A 20782-nucleotide genomic window follows, 5' to 3' on the forward strand; every position below is an offset into this window, starting at 1 on the left:
GATAGGCATCTGTCACAGCATTTAGACTATTACTTTTAGTAGTTCTATTCTTGTCCTGTAGGAGAACTGGATAACATGTTATGTTATGTTGTTCGACAATAATCACTCCTTAAATCCCATCTGTCCAGGGTAGGTATTGCTGGGTTGATTTGGACCAAATCTGGTGGGCAAGAGTTTTTGTTTGCTATTTTGTCTGATTTTTTTAATATATTAAACTTTTATAATATATTATGATTTATAATACTACATTTATTTCTGCAGTGGTCCTTGTACAAAAGGATTTTAAGAACAAACTAAAAACACTGCCAAAAAAACAGTAATACATGTTTGTTGCAGTGTTGTTGCAGGTCATTCATAAATAGGACACCACACTGGCATGTTGTTTACATTACACTAGGGCTGGGCATAATTTACAAAAATATTTTCTGGTATTTTCTAAACGGGGAAAAAAACTGTTCTCACCCCACTCCCTTTTCCTGAGAGGAAGAAATAAAGTAAATAAATAAGAAAGGAAGGACTAAGGTAAGAATTAAACTGAACCGATCATATCTCATCACAATTATAACTAGCCTTTCCTACCACCTACTGAAGGGGAACGGCAGGGGATTTGATGAAATTACACGATTGGTTGCTCATTCGGAAATAAACAAATGTGTTGATTGTTTTGGAATAAATTGATCCATTCTTGAGAAGTCTGCAAGTGTGAATCCAGTCAGCAGTGTCTACAAAGAGCAGCAGTAGGAGGCTAAAGCTCTCAGAAACTAAAACCTCAACAAGCACATTACATAAATAGACTCTAGACAAATGTGTCAACTTGTATGCCAAATGACTGACGGCTAATGCATAAAACAATTTCTTACGATTTTGAAAAATTAGTATTCGTTTCTGTAATATATAGGATACTGTATGTAGCTTGTTTATTTCCTAATAATAAAAAAAACACTTCCAAGGAACTGAATGACATAAGTACATTTTTGTACAGTTCACATGTGGAAGGGGGCAAGGTTTTGTTTTTAGTTTGCAGCCGGCATTCAGATTCAGTGATCATCTTATTTATAGCTGTGTTTATTGCGTTACTGTAAGTTGTATTTTGAGATAACAGACCCAACTACCATATAAACAAATACTAACAGATTTTAAAAGAATTCGCGCCATGCTGAAGAGTGAAGAGGGATACGTTAACCGCTCACTTGTCATCCAAACGTCTGTAGAGTGTCTTCCTTTAAAAGTTGTAATGCAGGTTCTGAAGACTCCCTTTCTGGGGTCTCTCTAGTTCCTCTGTGGTTCTTAACCCTCCCAGCACTCTCCCCGATCCAATGACCTGAACTCCCTTGGCGTCCTGATCGGCGTTGACCCCCCCCCCCCTCAATATTAGCTCAAGTGCTCCTCCATGGGGGCTGGGCCATTGCCCCGGGGGGAAGTTTCACCCCCCCCCCTCGCCGGCAGGGTGAGGGCAGGGCAGAACAGTCACGCTCGCTTCAGCACATTCAGCCACTCTGTCTCTCTACACTCTGTATCAGTGGAGAGCAGAGCTGCCTGTGTCCATAGAGAAGAGGAGTTTATCCCTGAAGATAGCCCTGTTAGCTAACTAAACCATATGATATCATGGGTTGAAACTCAACAATTGTTGCATTACATTCTTGTTGCAGTAGGTTTATGCTCATAAACGATTGAACCTTTGGCCTGTGTTTCTAACTGACTCCTCTGTTAACCATTGTGATGTCGTTAGGATTTAGTACAGTATAATAATACTCTCCTTCTCCTTTCCACCTACACCACCCTCAAATGATTGGCAAGTATCATTTTGTCTATCAGTACTGAGGGACATCACGCGTTTTATTTACCCAGTGATACCTGATAGGGTATCTGTATCTGAAAGACCATTGACCTCTATACACTCCTTCATACAGACCTCCTGGGGCCTATAATGCATGATATGCTGACTGGGCAGATTGCGCATTATATCTGCTGGATATATTACCCTAGGAAATGGAAATCTTTTTCTAAATAAAGCCTGACTCTCACGAGGTCAGTTCAGATCCAGATATGGACTGTTTGCTTCTCTGGGTTGAAGAATGATAATGTTGGCAGTAGACTGGTATTTATATTCATCATTTGTAATATTAAGAGGGGTGGTATGTTTGGTCCAGAGAGAGGCCAGGAACTGTTGAGAGATTTTCAAACATTGGGGGTCCCACGGCTGTTTTTTCTTTTTTTTTGTTGCATGTTTTTAGAGTTTGGGATAATGATAGATATCGAGACACACATACTCACATACTCCAGACCGCAGTGAAACACGACGATGTGGTAGGCTCTTGGCTCAGGGATGAATGTAATTGGCTCAGATTCTGATCGCCATGGAGATGGTGACCTCCTCAGTGCTGTTTGGATTTCTGTGAGTTATTGTTTGTGGTCCACAGCCATCTTTATTGAGCATGCAGGCACTGCAGTCTTCAGTAGTCTCCTGTATCTCTTTCTCTCTCTCTATTCATATGTTTCTTTCGCCTTTTCATTCCAGTCTCTTTCTCTGACACATTCTTTCTCTCTTTCACAAACATACACACATACACTTTCTATCTCCCTTTCTTTATTTCTCTCCCTCTTTCTCATTCTCCTTCTCTGTATCTCTCTCTCTCCCTCTCCCTCTTTCTCTCTCTCCCCCCCCCTCTCTCTCTCTCTCTCTCCCTCTCTCTCTCTCTCTCTCTCTCTCTCTCTGCATTGCCAGTGTTGCAGATCTTCCTTGTTTGGTGTCAGCATCAGTCCTTCTTCTCGGCACTATCTCATGTCTCAACACCATGGTGCTGGCCTGATACCACACTTCTGTCCCAGAAACAGGCTAGATCTCCCTGTTGTCATGGTCCCCTGGTATTTTGGAAGGTTTCTCTCCACATCTTAAAGTCAACTTGTTGCATTTGTAAACAACGCTAAGAGCTCATGCCAACGACAAGCAAGGTCAAGGGTCGAATCCCTAGTGTTGAGATACCTGTTAATGTTGACATACACTGTGCTATTTTTAGTATAAATACGTTTTTCAAGATAAATCTGATAATGTCTGTGGTAAGCTTATAATGTCTGTGTGTCTTATTTCAGGGCCGGTGTACAAGAGAAAACTGCAAGTACCTGCATCCGCCAGCGCACCTGAAGACTCAACTGGAGATCAATGGGCGAAACAACCTGATACAGCAGAAGACAGCGGCAGCCATGTTGGCTCAACAGATGCAGTTCATGATCCCAGGCACAACCATGCAGCCAGTGGTGCGTTCCTGCAATGTCTTACTCTCTCGACTGTCATGTGGCATGGCCCTTTGCACTCTCTCTGTTCCATGAATTTGTATCTTGTCAAAGTCAAAAATCAAACATTAATACAGTACTTTCCTCTTTTCTCTCAGTCAACCTGCTTTTGTCATGTTTGTCTGATTCTCCCTCATTGTCCCTTGTCTTATCTGTGATTTCTCTATCCCCATGTATATTCCTTCTCAACTTTTTGTCCACCCCCCCTTCTGTCCCCTCCCCTCCTAGCCTACGTTCCCGATGAGCCAGGGTCTCGGCTCAAATCACGGCTTGAGCTACGCCCCTTACCTGACGCCCATGAGCCACGGCATGGGCCTGGTTCCCACAGAGATGCTCCCCAGCACCCCTTGCATGGTTCCCGGCAGCCCGCCCAACAACATGCAGAGCTCCTCCTCCTCGCAAAAGCTTCTGCGGACCGACAAGCTGGAGGTAACCAATCACAGCACTCCTGCCGGGTCACGTGACCACCTCTGCTGTTCTCTCATTTTTCCTTCAGTCTGCGGTTGAGTGAAGACCACCAGCATGTACAAATAGCTTAATTGCTGTCGTTGGTAGCCAACTGTGGTTAAAGTATTTTATCCTTACTCTAAAAACACACCCCTGCATGACTTTGCGAAATCACAACATTCCTGTAATAAATTCATTAGATATTTGGTGGGGCCTAACCAAATACTGGTGTTTTTTTTTTTTTTTTTGCCAAATTTAATGTTCTAATTAAGGCTAGGTCTAATGTGCTGGCTCATGCTTTACAGCAAACAAAGCACAAGATTGCTGTTTCTTGATAAAACAAAGGATTCATTTCAAATTAATACAATCACAAAAGCCCCCTACCCCCCACCGCCTGTGTGTGTGTGTGTGTGCTTGTGTGCCTCTTCGCTAAGTGCTGTCACTTAGCAACTGAGCGATGTTCGTGATAATGAGAGGCTGTGTTCCACTGAGGAATGAGGATCCTCCCACACCAAGCATGACTGTTTACTGAGCTGTTTGTGTTCTGATGCTGTCTGTTCTCTGACTACCATCTGTGTGTGTGTGTGTGTGTGTGCGTGCGCACATGCGTGTGTGCGTGCATGTGTCGGTCTGCGTGTGTGTGTGTGTGTGTGTGTTGAGAGTGCATTGTCTGTCTGAGCGGTGTGTTCACCCTCACTGGCCTTTGTGTATGTCCATTAGAGTGTATTTTGTGTGTTGTGAGATGTGCGTGTTTGTATGTATGTGTGTATAAGTGTGTGTCTGTGTACGTGCGTGTATGCTGTTCACTCCCCTGTATATCTACCATAGTAAATCCACTTGGAATGTTGTGGTTTTGTTGTCCAAATTACACAGACTTAATGAATTACTTCACAATTCAGACCACTAGACATCTTGGAACCAGATAGACACAGATCTATATTTTTCACTTGCACTGTAACACTGTTGCTTTTAATCGATTAGCCTAATCATACAGATAAACAGAGAGTGAGCTGCTAAGTGCAATCTGGCAGTTTGCTCTAGTGTGTGAGGAAGCACAGCAAAACAACCCCAAATCTCTAGCGGTAGATTTGTTGCAAGGTGTCCTAACATCAGTGTAGTTCACCTGAGGTGAGGGCCACACACACGTCACACAATATCTTACACTGTTCCCAAGCAATCCAGGAATGCTAAGCAACATTGATTAAAGGTTGGAGGCAACATCTGTGTACAGGTTTACGGGTCACGGCGGGCAGTTATTGAGATTTTAAAGTTCAGTCGCACTCCAGGCCTCAATCAGATTTTGGGTTCAGATGTTTTACGGCCTAGCTGATATGCCTGCCAGTGCTTCTATATCTGTACTCAGTGTGTGTGTGTGTGTCTGTTAGTTTATTTAATTCCACCATGAATTAAGTGTTTTTAAAACTAATCCACCTTGGTTTTCATGACGTATGTCTTCTGCCTGAATCTGAATGTTTGGGGGGTGTGTGTGTGTGTGTGTGTGTGTGTGTGTGTGTGTGTGTGTGTGCGTGCGTGCATATAGGTGTGTCGTGAGTTTCAGCGGGGCAACTGTGCCCGGGGCGAGACGGACTGCCGCTTTGCGCACCCCAGCGACAGCCCCATGATTGACACGAGCGACAACACGGTGACGGTGTGCATGGACTACATCAAGAGCCGTTGCTCGCGCGAGAAGTGCAAGTACTTCCACCCGCCCACGCACCTGCAGGCCAAGATCAAAGCTGCACAGCACCAGGCCAACCAGACGGCTGTGGCAGCGCAGGCCGCCGCAGCCGCTGCCATGGTAAGACACACACACACACACACGATCATGTACTCATACACATATGCTCAAACAGACATATATGCACCAGGCCAGCTACACACATGCTCTGCCAGAACACATAAATACACACACACACACGCCCACAAAGCCATCAACACGCACTTATGCCTCAAGTAGAGACATATATGCCCACAGGCATACTCTAACACACACTCACACTGATAGTTACCCACACAAGGACTTTCACAAGCACTTTCAACACTGCCCTCTCAGATGAGTTTAGTAAAATAATCTCAAATATAATGAAGCCAGATAAATATTTGTATTCAACTGATCCTCCCTGCAGATACATAGTAATACAAAATGCAAATCGTAGTTTCTGAAATGTTACAGAATACTAACTCTTTGAGAACAAAAAGTCTCAAGGAATATGAGCAGTGTTATGAATATTAAAGTCAAAGGATTTAATAATGTAAAAACATCAAGGTTTTGCAGCTGGTAGCAACCGCAACAAAACCAATTTAACTCCACATCAGACAAATCCCAGCTGCTGAGTAGTATTCGGATCGGGTGTAAATGGTGTGTTCAGTGAGGAGGCTAATTGGTAGTATCCTCAAATAATGAGCAGGCCAATTACTGTAGTTCTCGACAAACCTCTGAAATTAAACTCCATCCCCCTCACCATAACACACACTCGTGTACACTCAATCACAAGCACTCTCTCTTTCTCATTCTCTCTGTCTCTCTCTATCACACACACACACACACACATTAAAATGCAAACTCTCTCTCTTTCTTTCTCTCAGACACACACAAATAAGGACGCTGGTCCAAAGCACCTTCTAAAAACATTTCTTAAAACCACGTCCAATGCGTATGCAACTTCATACACAACTTCAGTACATCTTTGATGCATTAAAAGTGGAGCACTGCACACTACGGCAAATTTCCAAATCAATTAATCAATTCATTGGTTTTGTGTACACAACAGAGTTATTTCAGATTATCATCATCATTAATTATATTATAATATTGCGTCAGATGACCAGCTTTGCATGCTTTTGCACAGATGCCCTTGGTCTCCCAAGGACAACACACTGTCCTTCACCTCACCACAGTCAGTCAGTGCAAATTGAGTTAGAGGAGATGGATGTCAGTGTCATTCCAAACTGACATCAAGGGCTGTGGCTCATTTCCTGCTGAAACTGTATTTCTGGCTGAAGGCCATCAGGTAGCGTCAGGGTATATGGACGTCAGTGTCACACAGCAAGCCATGTGTTCTCTCTCCTCCTTTTTAGTTTACACAAAGCTCTCTTAGAACAATGGAGTTTTTTGTCTTTTTAATTAATGAATTTAAAAAAAAAAAAATGTTTAGATTTTTGTTGTTGTTGTTGTTGTTCGCTGCTCCCATGGCTCTGGCTGGCATGCATTTGCCCCATCAGTTCGCCCCCATTGCTTTGCTTTGCTCTTAACCTCACCCTACACCACTCCCTCCCCCTCTTTGCCTGTCCAACTTACCGTCTGGGTCAAAGGGGGCACACAAGTACATCAGCGGTTCTCCAGACAAAACAAGGAGAGAAAAAAAAAAAAGAATAAAGAGCTCTAGATCTCTTGTTTTCTAAACGGTTAGCCAAGATGATCTTTACAGCCTAACATTACACCTACAGGAAAAACACCGTCAGCCTCAAGGTGCAACCTCATTGTGCCACGGTTACCTCTTAAGGCACAGACTCGTTCATAGGCCCATAAAGTCATTGAGATTTATTAGAGAGAGAGAGAGAGAGAGAGAGAGAGATAATCCAGCGTGCCCTTGAAGTGCTCTTAGTAGGCTGAAAGCTATTCTTATCTCTTCAATATATATTATGTTTTCTGTATAAACCATCGTTACATAAAATAATAGAGTGACAGAGATATTAACTTAGTTCCCTGGCAGTAAATGTCGTAAAAATGTGTATCATGTTTACTGGGCAGAAAGGAAACCTATTACCTTAAAATTCAACATTCAAATTGCAGCTCAGATCTATGACTATGTTAGTTTGACACAGTAGCTGTTGATTTCAAGTTACAACTCCATGTATCTATGCAATTATTCAGATATGGTTTATGTTTCCCCTCATTTCAAGGTACGTCTCCTTAAAAATATGGATATATTATAGACTTCGGCCCTTTGGTTTTGAAAACTGTATGAGCCATTTCCAGTGTACTTGTGTTTGCATGGCATCACCAATGCCTCGGCTTCCTCATCCCATGTGGATATATTTTTTATTTATCTTTTCTTTTTCCATTGTAGTCGTTCTCATATAGAAGAATATTCTGTCTTGGATAATTTGCCACTGCATTTTTTGTATGATATAAAAAATGTGATCTGTATCAGATACATAATTTATTTTGTGGTATTTTTTGTTAGGCCATAATTTTTTCTATATTTCTGACATTAATCAACTCCATTAACCTATTAAACACCCTTTAATTATTAGAAAATAATTTTGTTTAGATTTAACATACTGAAATTACTGACTCTTTGAAACGGTTAGAAAGAGAAGGGTCAACGAAGCAAAATTAAGAATGTAACAGGAACTAGACAATTCTAAAGTTATATTTTGTCTGAACTGCATAAGTTCATCACACTCCAGCAGCTCATCAAATTGTATACTGCTTGTGAAGTTTCCTCTCTATATGGAGGATGCACTTTACCCCACACTGGGGGCAGCAAATGACTGTGCCTGACGTCAAATAAAGATTTCGTCAGGACACAGAAATGCCACAGCTTTTACCGTGAATGTAGAAAACATTATCACTTTGGAAAAAGAGAATCCTATTTTTCCGAGACCTGCATCGACGTCTGTCTCTGTCTGTAGCATTTAGCTGTTAAGGAAGGTCGGGCTCAGTGGTGCTTGGAAAAATTGGAAGAAGTCTTTAAACGCTGATTTGACCTCTTCAGAGAAACTGAGTTGAAGTGACATCCTTATTGACCAGCCTTTTGAAACTTTGCCAGACTTACCTCACTTTTAGTTTGCAGTCCAGCAGTAGATATTGACAGCTAACAATCAAAAGGCCTCTGAAATGGTATTAAATGGATTGTTGGAACAAGCTTCTCCTTTTCCTCCTCCACTACAGTCAATAATCCACTTAAACGCCCTACTGTTTGCATATTTCATGTAGGTAACAGGCCTTTTCAAAGCAATGTGCCATAAAAACAGATAGGATCAGGTCACATTTGTGTAAGTGCATTTGAGGGCTAAAAGAAAAGGCTTACACTCTGCTCTTACATTAGGGGTCAGCACCCACAAGGCTGAAGTCAGCTCCAGTTTCAGCAAACACACCAAAATACAGCCCCTCAAGTCTCACAGGAAGCCCCTCTGCATTTCTCACCCCAAAAAAAGACAATTCATAGAATGTCTGAGCCTTCATGTCTGTTTAGCCAATGTGTTACCGTCCTTTTATCTGTTAAGCATATTTACTATGACTATACAGTAGTAGACTTTTGATTAACGCAAAAGTTCTTTTAAGATTTACTGAACTAATGAAATTCAATCCCATTAGAGTGTTGACTTTACATGTACATTTAAAGTCTTAATTTCTTATACTTTTTTTAACAAAGGTACAGTAGATGCTTTTTGCTTTCATACTAATTCAAAACTTAGTGATGTTTCTTGAAAAAGCAGTTTTTTTGTTTATGTGCATGCCTATTGTTTTCTGTATGTGGATATTGCATTCAGATTATTTTTGTTTTTGTTTTTCCTTCTCACCTACCCACAATGCAATGCTGTCCCCATGATGCACCTCTGCTTGCTGTTACCTGTATGTTAATACGCTTGAATCCCATTGGCCCACTGCCATCATGTGCTCGCTGCCTGCTATTAAAAGACTCAGTCGACTGCCAAAGCAATGAAGCGACCCCTCGAGGCAACTGTAGATCTGGTACTTTCACCTTTCACCTTTCACCTTTTGCTTTGCATGTAGCTTTTTAATGTACTGTAGCCACTCACAGAATTTAATTTGGTTTCTTTTCTTCCATAGTTAATCAGTAAAGATTCACCCAGTAATTCTTTGATTTTCCTTAGCCAAATAGCATAGTAGTCTATGCCAAGTCAGTCTTAAATATGAGTTAAGACATTCTTGAGAACGGACTTGAGAAGTTTTAAAATATACGTTATACATTACAAGTGCCTTGCTAAATATTGTGTGTAGTTTGTCATCGTCCAGTGATTTAATGGTCATAAAGTCTGTGAATCATTATGATATTGTTGTGTGAATGTCTGTATATTTGTTTGTGTGCATGCATGTGTACAACATATGAACAGTGTTAGGTGTTGCTCTGTGTGTGTGTATGAGAGAGAGAGTGAGAGAGAGAATTAGTCTGGGTCTTAGAGGGTCTAACCTCTCCTCTCCTCTCCTATCCTCTTTGTCTGTTCTATCAGGCCTTCCCCCATAGCATGCTGCAGCCCCTACCAAAGAGACAAGCCCTGGAGAAGAGCAATGGGGCCAGCACCCTCTTTAACCCCAGCGTCTTGCACTACCAGCAGGCCCTGGCTAACGCCCAGCTTCAGCAGTCTGCCGCTTTCTTTCCCACAGGTATGCCCTCATGAACACACACACACACACACACACACACACAAACACACTAGTCAGACCAGTGTCTTATAATTGCTACATTCTAATAGTCTCTTCCAAAGCTTGTGCATGCTCTGTAATGCCTTTGCTCACCTTTAAAATTGGTACACAACCTTTGATGAAGCTTGACAACACACACATGTCTGCATTACACCCCCTTCCTCTTCTACTACTGAAAATACATTTATGTTAGTCAGTTGTCATCTGAAAGAATGTTCTTGCACTGTAAAAGTCATTCTAACAGCAGTATCAGTACAGTGAGGGGTTTGCCGTTCCCTGCACTTGAAGGCTGCAGTGTGTGCATTCAATAGCGGAGTAGTTTGTCAATGAGGCAGAATAAACTCTGACTCCTGCAGTGTATCAGCTGCATCTAATCTCAGTGCATCTTCTCGATGTGGAACTGGCACTCCCTAAAACTTTGATCCGAAGCAATGCACTCTTGCAGATAAAAGCAAGAATCATTGCCAGGTGTTAGGCAAGTGCAGAGCCCTCCGTGCTTTGATCAGCACTGTTAAACCCCCAGTAATAATATAGTGGATGATGCGTCATATTGCAGTATAATTACTAGGTATGCACTTTGGCTTTTAACACCTACTTATAAACTGCCAGGTCTGCCATTTCATACAATGGTATTTGCGCGTGCAAAATGTTTCACGTGATAAAGAGAGTGAACATATCATCTTCACTCATTTCTGTTTTACAGGAACTATATAAAGATTAGTTGGCCCTAGAATAACATTTTTGAAAGTAGTCACATTTTACCAGACACAGTTTAGTTTGCAGTAATTACTGTTCCGTCACACAGTCATAGTTTGTTGTAAGTCTATTGCATCTCAAGTGTGTGTGTGTAGTTACCCAGCCTCATGCCGCTTTAGTTTGGCTGATCCTCAGTGACCTTGCTGTCACTCGCTTTTACCCTAGGGTTGTGCTCCCTATTGTAATTCCCTCATTCCCTGAACTGCACTCCGCACCACAGTGCATCCATTGCTTAGCCCTGCTCTGCTGGTTCCTCCTCTCAGTATCATGGCCTGGCTTACTGTGTAGTTTGTTTCCAACCCCACACCCCTCTCTGTGCCTCACCCCTCAAAAACATCATTCCACCGCTGCTCTACTGACATCAAGCATTCCGCCGTGCGTTCTTTAAAAGACCTCTGAGTTACTGTCTCAGACCAGTTGTACGGCCCTGTGTATCTTAAGGCTTAACCACCAGAGCAAAGCGACCAAAATGAAAAGATAAAAAATGATGTGTGTGTGCATGCTGATAATGGACTCTCTGGCTGTCTCTCTCTCTAACGGGTTTTTCTTCCTTCCCTTATTAACACCACTATCCACTCCTCACTGCATGGCGCACAGGGTCAGTCTTGTGCATGACGCCTGGTAGCAGCATTGGTAGGTGCATTTCCTTTCTCTTAGTTATGTTTTGCACCTCTTTGAGTAAGCAAGGACTTAGGATGGGTTACCTAGAGACATACTGCTGTGGGTTATGGGTGCTCCCTCAGGTATTTTAAATATGATGATGAATGGCTATGTTTGATAGTATAAAAGCCAACTGGTGGGGGGGGGGGGGCATACACCACAACATTTTGCCCCCTATGAAATGTCCATTCTCTATGCTCTTTAACTCACCTGTAGGAAAACCCCATATTTTCAGAATAATCAGTTGTGGGGAACATTGTTAAATTGTTGTGATTGCCATTGATATTATGGTTAGGATAATGATGATAAGTGATGTTGAGTATCAGTTCCTTTCAGTTTTTCTTTTAATCTAATCATCTGTGTGTGAGACCACAAGAATAATACGCAAGCTGACCAGGTGTTAGATATTGTCTTTTTGTCGTGTGCTGTTGATTAGGAAATTTGATCAGTTTCCCAGAGAAGTAAGCCAAAGTAGCCATCAGCAAACTGCTGTCAACACAGTGTTGACCACAGTGTTGTTCAGTATTGGACATCACACAGAATTGGCTCAACAAGTTAGCCAGGAAGCAGTGTTCGTTCTGTCAGCTTCTCTGGGAAAAACTGATTGTGGTGATAAAATTTCCTTGTTTGTGATTGTAATCAGCTTTTTCCTCTTTTTTATTTTTCTCCCATGCTTTTTTGCTTTGCATCGTGATCGCATGCCATCTGCTGGTCTAACCCAATGATGGCTTGCTGCTCTGTAATATTCACCATGCACTTAAAAAAAAAAAAACATCATCCAACAACCCTCTCCCTCACCAACATCCCCTCCCACCCCACCCCCTCCCCCCACCCCCCAATCTGTTGCCATGGTTACCATAATGCTCCACCTACCTGTTCATTGCTTCCATGGTTCCCTTCCTGAAAAAGTACCCATGATGTACAGTGCTTCGCCTGCTACTGTCTCTGCAGCAACAACTCCTGCCACAAGTCCCTACGCAGCAACAGCACCAGCCAATCAGGTTTGCTCCTTTTAAAAGCTTTCTTTCATAAATCCCTGAGCTCCAAATAAGCACTCCAGTACCACAAATTGAATTGCAAGCGAGCCTTGGTCTCCATGGCGATCGCTGACCTGTTCCACTCACACCATCCGAGTCCTAGCGTAGCTGTACCTAGCTAGCACACACACACATTCATTTTGTGTGCTAATGGATTAAAAAATGACAGTGTGTTGAGTTCCATGATTGGCCGAAAACTTAAGTGCTTATTCAGAGCTCACTCATTGGCAAATAGTAGTTGTGTTGCATTATTTCCTTCTTTGTTTTTTGCATGGTCTTAGTTTTTTTATGTCAAGTTGTCCTTCACCTGTAGTAGGAACGTGTATAACGGGTGCTAAAACTAAAATACTGTCATTCATGCTGTCTCTCTCTCACACACATGTACACACTCGCACGTTCACAGGTCATCAGGTTTCTTTGCTAAATTCTTTTGGTCAACACCTTTTCCCCTTCCATATGATTGGTGGAATTTGTTTGTCTTTCTCACACTGGGTTGCCCGTGTCTGGGGCAGTTGGGGGTTGGTGGCGGAGGTCGCAGAGCAGGGGAGGATTACAGAAGCAGAGCACTCAAGGAAACAGTCAATACCAACCACGTCAGCGGTGCTATTAGTGCACCCAGAAGCAGGAAGGACGCTGCCTAGTCTCCCCTTCCGGAAAGGACTAAAAATGGCACTCGATCCTGCAGATATATGGCAGAGCCTTCTCCGCCCTGCCACAGCGGACAGGGAGGCGAGGGGCAGGGGGGAGTTTCACAGAGGGCGAAGGGGGAAGGGGTGGTGGGGGTGGATGGGTCTGGCGTTCGTGTGACAAAGCTAGCCACTAAGACCCCACAATTACTATTCCCAGGCGACAACAGGGCGCCCATCAATCTAGCAGCCATTTACTCATTAACCCCTATTATGCTGATTAGGTGCATCTTACTATTGACCTTGCTGCCACGTGCTCTGAGGCTAGGGAAAGGTTTTCTGCCGTTTGCTTTAACACACTGATTTCCTTACTGGCCCAGTTACCTAATTTTTTATTAGATTGTCAAATTCATGTGGTATAACCAGGCAGGATATTTTTTTATATCTGTGTGGTATGGGCATTCTGTTCAGCCAAACCCTTGTCTTTGTTATCTACCCATGCCCATCTCTAGCTGGGCGTGTCTGTAGACATTAATGGTGTTGGTTCGAATGTCGCGGTGAGATCTGATGAGAGTTAGTGAACAGCCGTTCGTGCACATACGTGCCTTTTTTTCCACAGATGGGGTCATGTAAGGAGATTTTCTGGCTCTACTCCTCCGAGCCATTAAGAAATGCCTTTTCCTGAGGGAGGCTTTGGGCTTCCTGTTGATTTCAAGGCAGCAGTAGGCCATAGTGCTACATTCATTTTGGCAGATGAGAAAGTGCCATCGTTACAAAGGTTTATTTCCTCTCTGTTGACGAGGCATTCAGGATTGTATAAAAATGGCACCTATGCATGGGTGATACACTGAAAACTTGAAAGTATATTCAATACATAAATTATCATGTGGTCATATACAACATTTTAAAAATGTATAATAAATACTGTTATTTTTTATTGTTTTTTTTATCTATAGTTGCTAATAACACCGAAGTCATGGGTTTAACTCGAAGCCAACTCTCCCACTGATAACATTTTACCTCTCCTATATCGTAAGTCCCTTTCAATGAAAGTATCTTCCAAACCAATAAATGTAAAACAGAATAAAGCAACATCATCACTGTTATGGTTAATATGTATTAGCCTTTACAAGTAAAGGAAAAACATTGCCAAATGCTCTAAAACAGACATTTATTTATGAATGTTAATTGAAAGTTATTCTTCAATGTTATTTAGAACAGTTTAGCCGATGTCTGCAATGTACTGTTGAGAGGCAATCCAGCTATAACCGATTAGTATATATTTCAAACATGGAAACTTGATTTTTTGCCTGATTTTTGGAGCAAGCTGTTTATGTATTTATTTGACTGTTTATCATTACCAAATTGAACGTCTACAAATATGACATAGAACTGTGGTCATGTTTCCCTACTTGATACTATGTGGAAGATACAGACCCTCCACCCATCTTAACTCCTTTTAGAACAACCCCTCTGTTTCAATATGATTTTAATCTGAAATAGAGCCCCTGACCTTGTGATGTTATAATCTCTACTGCTGTTACTGTCATTATATACCAAAAACAATAAGGGTATGGCTACATTCCCCTCGTCCCACAGTTGTGTTGGATCAGAAATCTGACCTGAGAACCTGCTCTGTCATGATGAGGGTGGCATAATGTTTGCATCTCTGGAGGGTACCGGACGGATTTTGCGACAAGGTCGCGCTGAGTTAAGTCTCTTCCTTCACCCCGGCGTCATCCTCCCTCCTCCGTCACGGCGTCTAGACGGCCAATCCCAGATGGGCAGATGCCATCACCGACCACCGCCACTGCCCCCGCTGGCAGCTGAGTCACCGCTTCTGCGAATAATTTAGCGTAGGTTTAATTATGCAGAGAAAAGAGAGGTGCTGCAAGGCCTTGGCTTCCTGTGAATTTGTCACGCAGGAGGCACAAACTAGCCTCGCCTGCCCGTCTACTGTCTCGCCCATGACGGCCGCTCCCTCCTTCCTTAAAGAACCCCAGATACAAGATGTGATGTGATGCTGTAGCTCACTGTGGAGATTAGGAAATCAGGTTTTCTGGTATGGTTTGAAAAGAAAGGTTAAGGCTTAGCTGTTGTTCTTTCACCCAGGCCATTTTCATTCAAGGCCTCACTTGACCATAATGGAGCCACCAGGCAGCACTTTCCCATGATTCAAAGTGTAAAAACAGATTCTTTAGAAAGGATGGAGTATTTTTACCCTGTGTCTTGTGTTGTAATAGCTCCCCCAACTGGCTGAAAAGGATGATTTCATGCTAAACACAGAATGAAGGTAGAATAGAGAAGATTTTAAAGATTTTGCACTAGAGAAATCTCTTAGTTAAATAGTTAAATCCTGACCTATTTGCCCTGAACCAATCTTCACTCTATTTCCCTTTATTTCTGTTATATTTATTTTCTGCCTTCTTGACCTTTGAAAAAGAAGTAGCTGTGCCCTGGCCTCTGCATGCCTGCCTCTCCTGGATTCGCTCACCCTGACCTCATAGGCACAGCCTAATTGCCCTGCAGCTCAGTGGCGTCTCCTTGTGATCGCTGGCCTTCACCACATCACCACTTGCCTTCACAGCACCAGCGTTTGCCTCGCTCCGCTGTTACTTGCTTCATATCCATCTTGTGTGTTCTGCTTGTCACTTAGCTCAGTGTAGCAACTCGTGTGGATCCTTTGGCATGAGTTGGGGAACGACCACGGAATGTTGGGGAATGTTCCCAGTTACTGGCCCAGGGCATGCCCTGTCCTCTCCACCCATGGTCAACACCCCCCCCCAACTTCTCCCTTACTCATAAGGACGCCCCATTTGCTCCGTGTAATGAGTCCAGTTCCCAATAAGTGACCCCCACACTGAGGAGCTAACTGTCTTCTACTTTGAAATACTTTTTTTTTCACACTAGTCTATGCGCCAAATGTTGCAACAGTCCATGTTTGCTCTCTCATGATTTAAAAATAAATAAATAATAATTCCAATTCCAAGTAGACAAATCAATTGTGTGTGTATGACATTGGGTGGGGCTGGGAGGCTTGTGAGAGATGCCTATGAGCACGGTGTAGACTGATTCACCCACTCTTTTGTTCTGTCTTCTCTCCTCCCTGAAACAGATCATCCTGAAATAGGCCACAGGAGGGGAACTGTGTGTCAAGAAGCTGCACTAAGAAGCCCAAAACAGTCCATCTGTAAATACTACTACCCCACACCCGTAGAGCTACAGCAACCTGCATGCTAAAACTACACAACCTACCAATCAAACTGATACTTATACCATGTGAAGTGCTGATGTAATATAAACAGTGTAAATGTACTGCTAGGGGAAAAAATCTACATATAGACATTGAAATGATACAATTGGACTATGACAAAGAAGAGTTGAAGAAAACAAATATGTACAGCACATGCGTTCTCAAGGCGGAAACAGCGATTTCATTTAAATGATTGTTCCTTCGTCAGGTAACGTGAATCCTTTTCATATTTGTTTTGTTCTGAAAATCTGACTCTGCACAATGTTCATCCTAGGGAGAAGATTTAAAAAATATATGTCTTATTTGCACTGTTCTAAAAGAAAATAGTGCTTAAAATGAAGTGCTTAATTGTTTTGAATGGGAATAGTCACAGAGAAGTCCCTCAAAAGCATGTCTTAGAAACCCGCTGATCTGGCTTGCCTATAGTTTGTGCTCCAGGCATGAGGGATTGCTTGATTTATCCTTTTTTTTTTTTTTGCTTATTCATTTTACTAATTTGACAAACAGAAACATGAATGTCAAAGGCAAGACCAGCTCTATTTTTTTTTTTTTTTTTTTCTTTTCTGCTGACCAGCTGTAGTTTTTGTGTCTTCTGAATGTGCTCCCCTTGCCAAACCTCTCGGACGACAACACCTTTCTCTCATTGTGTTTCTGGACCTGCTTGACAAACCTCAACAGTGGGAAAGTAAACATTAATTTTCCATCCAGACATTCTGCTCGATACGAACAAAAAAAAAAGGGGGAAATGAAGAGATTTATTCCAGAAAGAAACATGCCCACTGGCCACCGACGTGCCACAATCTGGATTCTGTCTGTGACTCCAAAAAGGACTGTATTTGTTCTGCTCCATTGGTTTGGTTTTTTGTTTTGGGTTTTTTTCCTCCCTGCGTTTTCCATCATTTGGGGGCAGGAGGACTATTTGTGTGTGTGCATATACGTGTGTATGTGTGTGTGTGTGTGTGTGTGTGTGTGTGAGGCAGAGGCTATGTATGTGTCTGTGTGCATCAAGGGTGAACGTTAGGGGGGGGAAAACATGTGGCCATCTGGGATTTACATGTGGCTTCTAATCTGTGCCAAGGGCTTATACCAAGCTGGTAAACTGCTGAGAATACATATACAGACACATACATACGCACGCACACACACACACACAATGTAAACCTTGTGTATCCTATAGGCCCATTTGTCCTTAAAGTCCAGTCTAAGGGAGCACTTACACCAATGAGAGAAGTTGGATGCGAAACCAGAGGAAATGGAGGGGGCACAAGCTAGTGCTTAGGCTCCCAACGGGGCAGGAGTCTTTCTTTTCTTCTTTTTTTCCTTTTTTTCCCTTTTTTGTCATGCTAAAGGACTTTCTGTATGGAGGGCTATCTCTGACTGACTACTGCCAGGGTGCTCTCACCTGGAATCCTGTTTTATTTGACAAACAGTAGAAAAGTGCCTAAACATAATCTTTTACACAGCAGACATCTTGAGAAGATGCTGGTGTCTTGGAAGGAAGAAAAAATAAACTCCTCCACAAGCACTCAAACACATACTCACACACACACACACACACACACACACACATACTCACACACACTTTGGAGTTGTAAGTCCCCCAAATAGTTTGACATGTAAGAAAGTTTTTAGAAAAGGAGAAAAAATCTTCAATGGTTAAACACAATTCATTCACAAATGATGGTTAAGTCTGTTTCACCATGTTATAATACATCATTCAACACCAAATGTACTTCTCACCAGAAAATAACTGTTGACAGACTGATGGGCGGAATGTTCAGTAATTATTTGATAATGTAATCTTTGTTTGTAGTATTGTTTATTTTTGTAGTTCATACTGGAAAAGGTAATTGAGTGGGAAAGACAAGAAATGTAATGTGATGTTATTCATTGTCTGTAATATGTATATATCTGTGTGTATTCATAGTCATTTCAATATACTCTCGATGAACACCTTAAGTGACATACGAATAACAACCACCAAGATCATTCAAGTCAGGACTATCACCAGGGCCAGTGTGTCTGTTTTTATGCCATGGTATAGTCCCACTCTTGTCAAATCAATTTCCATTTTATTATCTTATATATTTTACTATTTCTCTACTACAGAGTGCATTTTGCTCTACAGCAGTAGAACGGACGATGAAGTACACGCAGCCTTCTATTTCCCTTTCTCTCATGTGTGGCTACGTATGTGTGTGTGTGTACGGAAAAGTGTGTATGTGTTTGGGTAAAGGGTATGTGAGGGTGTCTTGCATGCATGCATGTGTGTGTGTGTGTGTGCACATGCCTGTGCACATGTTGGTGTGTTAAAAGAAAAAAAAATCAAATCGGAATCATGATGTATTTTCATGGTGCTTTGATGAACACAGACAATCCACAGACTTCTTTGGTTCCACAAGATTAAGGCACTGGTCTTAGTTATTTTTTCTTTTCTTTTTTCTCTATCATTTAGGTTTCTTCACAAAAGTTACAGTTTTAATGTAATTTTTGATGTGGAAAGTCATTTAAATATATTTTAATTTCATTTATTTGTTTTGTTAAATAATAGTTCTAGAACAATGTTGTAACCTATATTTTAAAATGAATGTAATTTATTAAGCTGTGCTTGTCTCTGCATGGTTGGTCCCTCAGCTGACTCCTCCCGGAGGGTCAGTTTTGTCCGTGAGAGCCAGGAAGAGAGGCTGAAGTCTCTGACTCCCTGGTAGTCATTGGCTCTCTCTGTCTGTTTCTCATCCTTTCAGCAACAGAGGACAATGCATTGCAGTGAAAGCAAGGCTTTGGAATTGCTTGTATTATGTAAAACAACAACAACGACAACAACAAAAATGTTTATTGTATAGGTAACATTTTACCAAAAAAAAAAATATAGAAAAAAAATACTTTACACTGTAGTATAATAGTTATTTCATAACAATATTAAGTTGTTGCTGTGGCAACCTGAAGTTGCAATGACTAAAGTTCGGTATTTTTGTAAATGTTTGTTCAGTTCATTTTTTTTTTTTTTAGAACACAGTACAACATTAGATTGTGATGCAGATATGGGATCATTTCCTGTTATGTTGAGATTGTATACCCTTTTTTTCTGTAGGATTTATCAGCCTCTGTATCAGTGTAAGTTTTAAGATATGATAGGAAGTACTTGCCAATTGTATTTAGTGTGAAATAATTTAAGAAATAGTCCACCAACAATATAGTTGAGCCATAATCTATTCAGCTGTTCCCCATTTAACATGATTGACTAAAGGAACTCCTGGTTTTATGAAAGGCCAGTGATAGTTTATAGTGAAATAAATATTGCACTTTGTTCCCATGTAAAAACAAAACAAATTGATGCACACTGAGTATGGTATGGTATGGTATGGCAACGTAACAATATCAAGCAGGTTATTCTTGTTCATTGCTACCCATGACACTATAGAATATAATATTCAACCAGCATCTTGCATGACATCATCACTTCAAATTAGAGGTTAATTATACTTAAAATGACAGTAATAACAATAGAAAATATAATAATGATATATTGAATGTGTGTTGTAATACTAAAAAGTATATAGAGATATATTATTTTACACAGAATATTCTCATTATACACAATTCTGTAAGCCCCAGGTTGGGATGTGCTACACCCAAATAAAATAGAAATGTTATGACAAGTCCAACTTTAGTTAAGACGACTGATGGTGTAAGTTTAAAAAGAAGCACTTTCTGAGCAGTTTGATCGACTGAGCAGACACAGCTTATCCAAACACCTTGCCTTACCTTAAGTCCACTGTTCTTAAGATTTTATATTTAACAGCTCTTAAATGTAAAAGGTTGAACTGAACCAGTCTCTTTTTTGTTGTTATTTTGGGGGAGGGGTGGGTTGGGGTGAAGGAGAAGAAAAAAAAAAGAAACCATGTTTTTTGCTGTGAGGCCAAAAGGATTAACTGATTTCCGAGATTCATAGAAGTTGAGTCTCCTTTTCATTTGTTGTTATAATTGTCATTGAGAATTTGGTGGCCCTTTCGTGCCATAATTGGTTTTTGACTGAGGGGCATTTATGTATGTTACTCAATTTTAATCACAAATGCAGTTGCCCATCTGTATCACAAAATAATGACAAGAAAACTGAATGACAGCAAAACCAACTCCTTGGATAACAATACTTTTTGTGTAACCATTTCAAAACCATTATTTGTGCATATATATTATGTGCTATTTTATGTTCTATAGTCAAATGTTTTTGGTTCAAGTTAAATAGTGTAAAATCTATTGAAACAAATAAAAATATAAGGATTTCATTGGTCTTGTGCGTACTTGTTATGAGAAAATG

The 20782-nt window shown here is 41.4% G+C and overlaps 1 protein-coding gene across 7 annotated transcripts in view; it reads left to right on the forward strand.

Annotated features, from left to right (window-relative positions):
- mbnl2 (muscleblind-like splicing regulator 2) overlaps positions 1-20750 on the forward strand; it is a 49309-nt gene extending 28559 nt beyond the window's left edge. The window contains exons 3-10 of one of the 7 annotated variants that reach the window (XR_006151453.1): positions 3091-3255; positions 3520-3720; positions 5279-5536; positions 9386-9439; positions 9940-10093; positions 11486-11521; positions 12458-13989; positions 14168-14285. Coding sequence is in view for 6 of the 7 variants with exons in the window: in XM_031558198.2 (XP_031414058.1) it covers positions 3091-3255; positions 3520-3720; positions 5279-5536; positions 9386-9439; positions 9940-10093; positions 11486-11521; positions 12458-12549; positions 14168-14197 (990 nt within the window). In the remaining variant the exon portion in view is untranslated. Of the gene's footprint in view, positions 1-3090; positions 3256-3519; positions 3721-5278; positions 5537-9385; positions 9440-9939; positions 10094-11485; positions 11522-12457; positions 13990-14167; positions 14286-16326 lie in introns of those variants that run through there. The other 6 variants (XM_031558199.2, XM_031558198.2, XM_031558200.2 and 3 more) reach the window with 6 other exon arrangements.
- The last annotated feature ends 32 nt before the right edge of the window (positions 20751-20782 follow it).

The sequence above is a fragment of the Clupea harengus genome, chromosome 21 (genome assembly GCF_900700415.2).
Source record: "Clupea harengus chromosome 21, Ch_v2.0.2, whole genome shotgun sequence".
NCBI lineage: Eukaryota > Metazoa > Chordata > Actinopteri > Clupeiformes > Clupeidae > Clupea > Clupea harengus.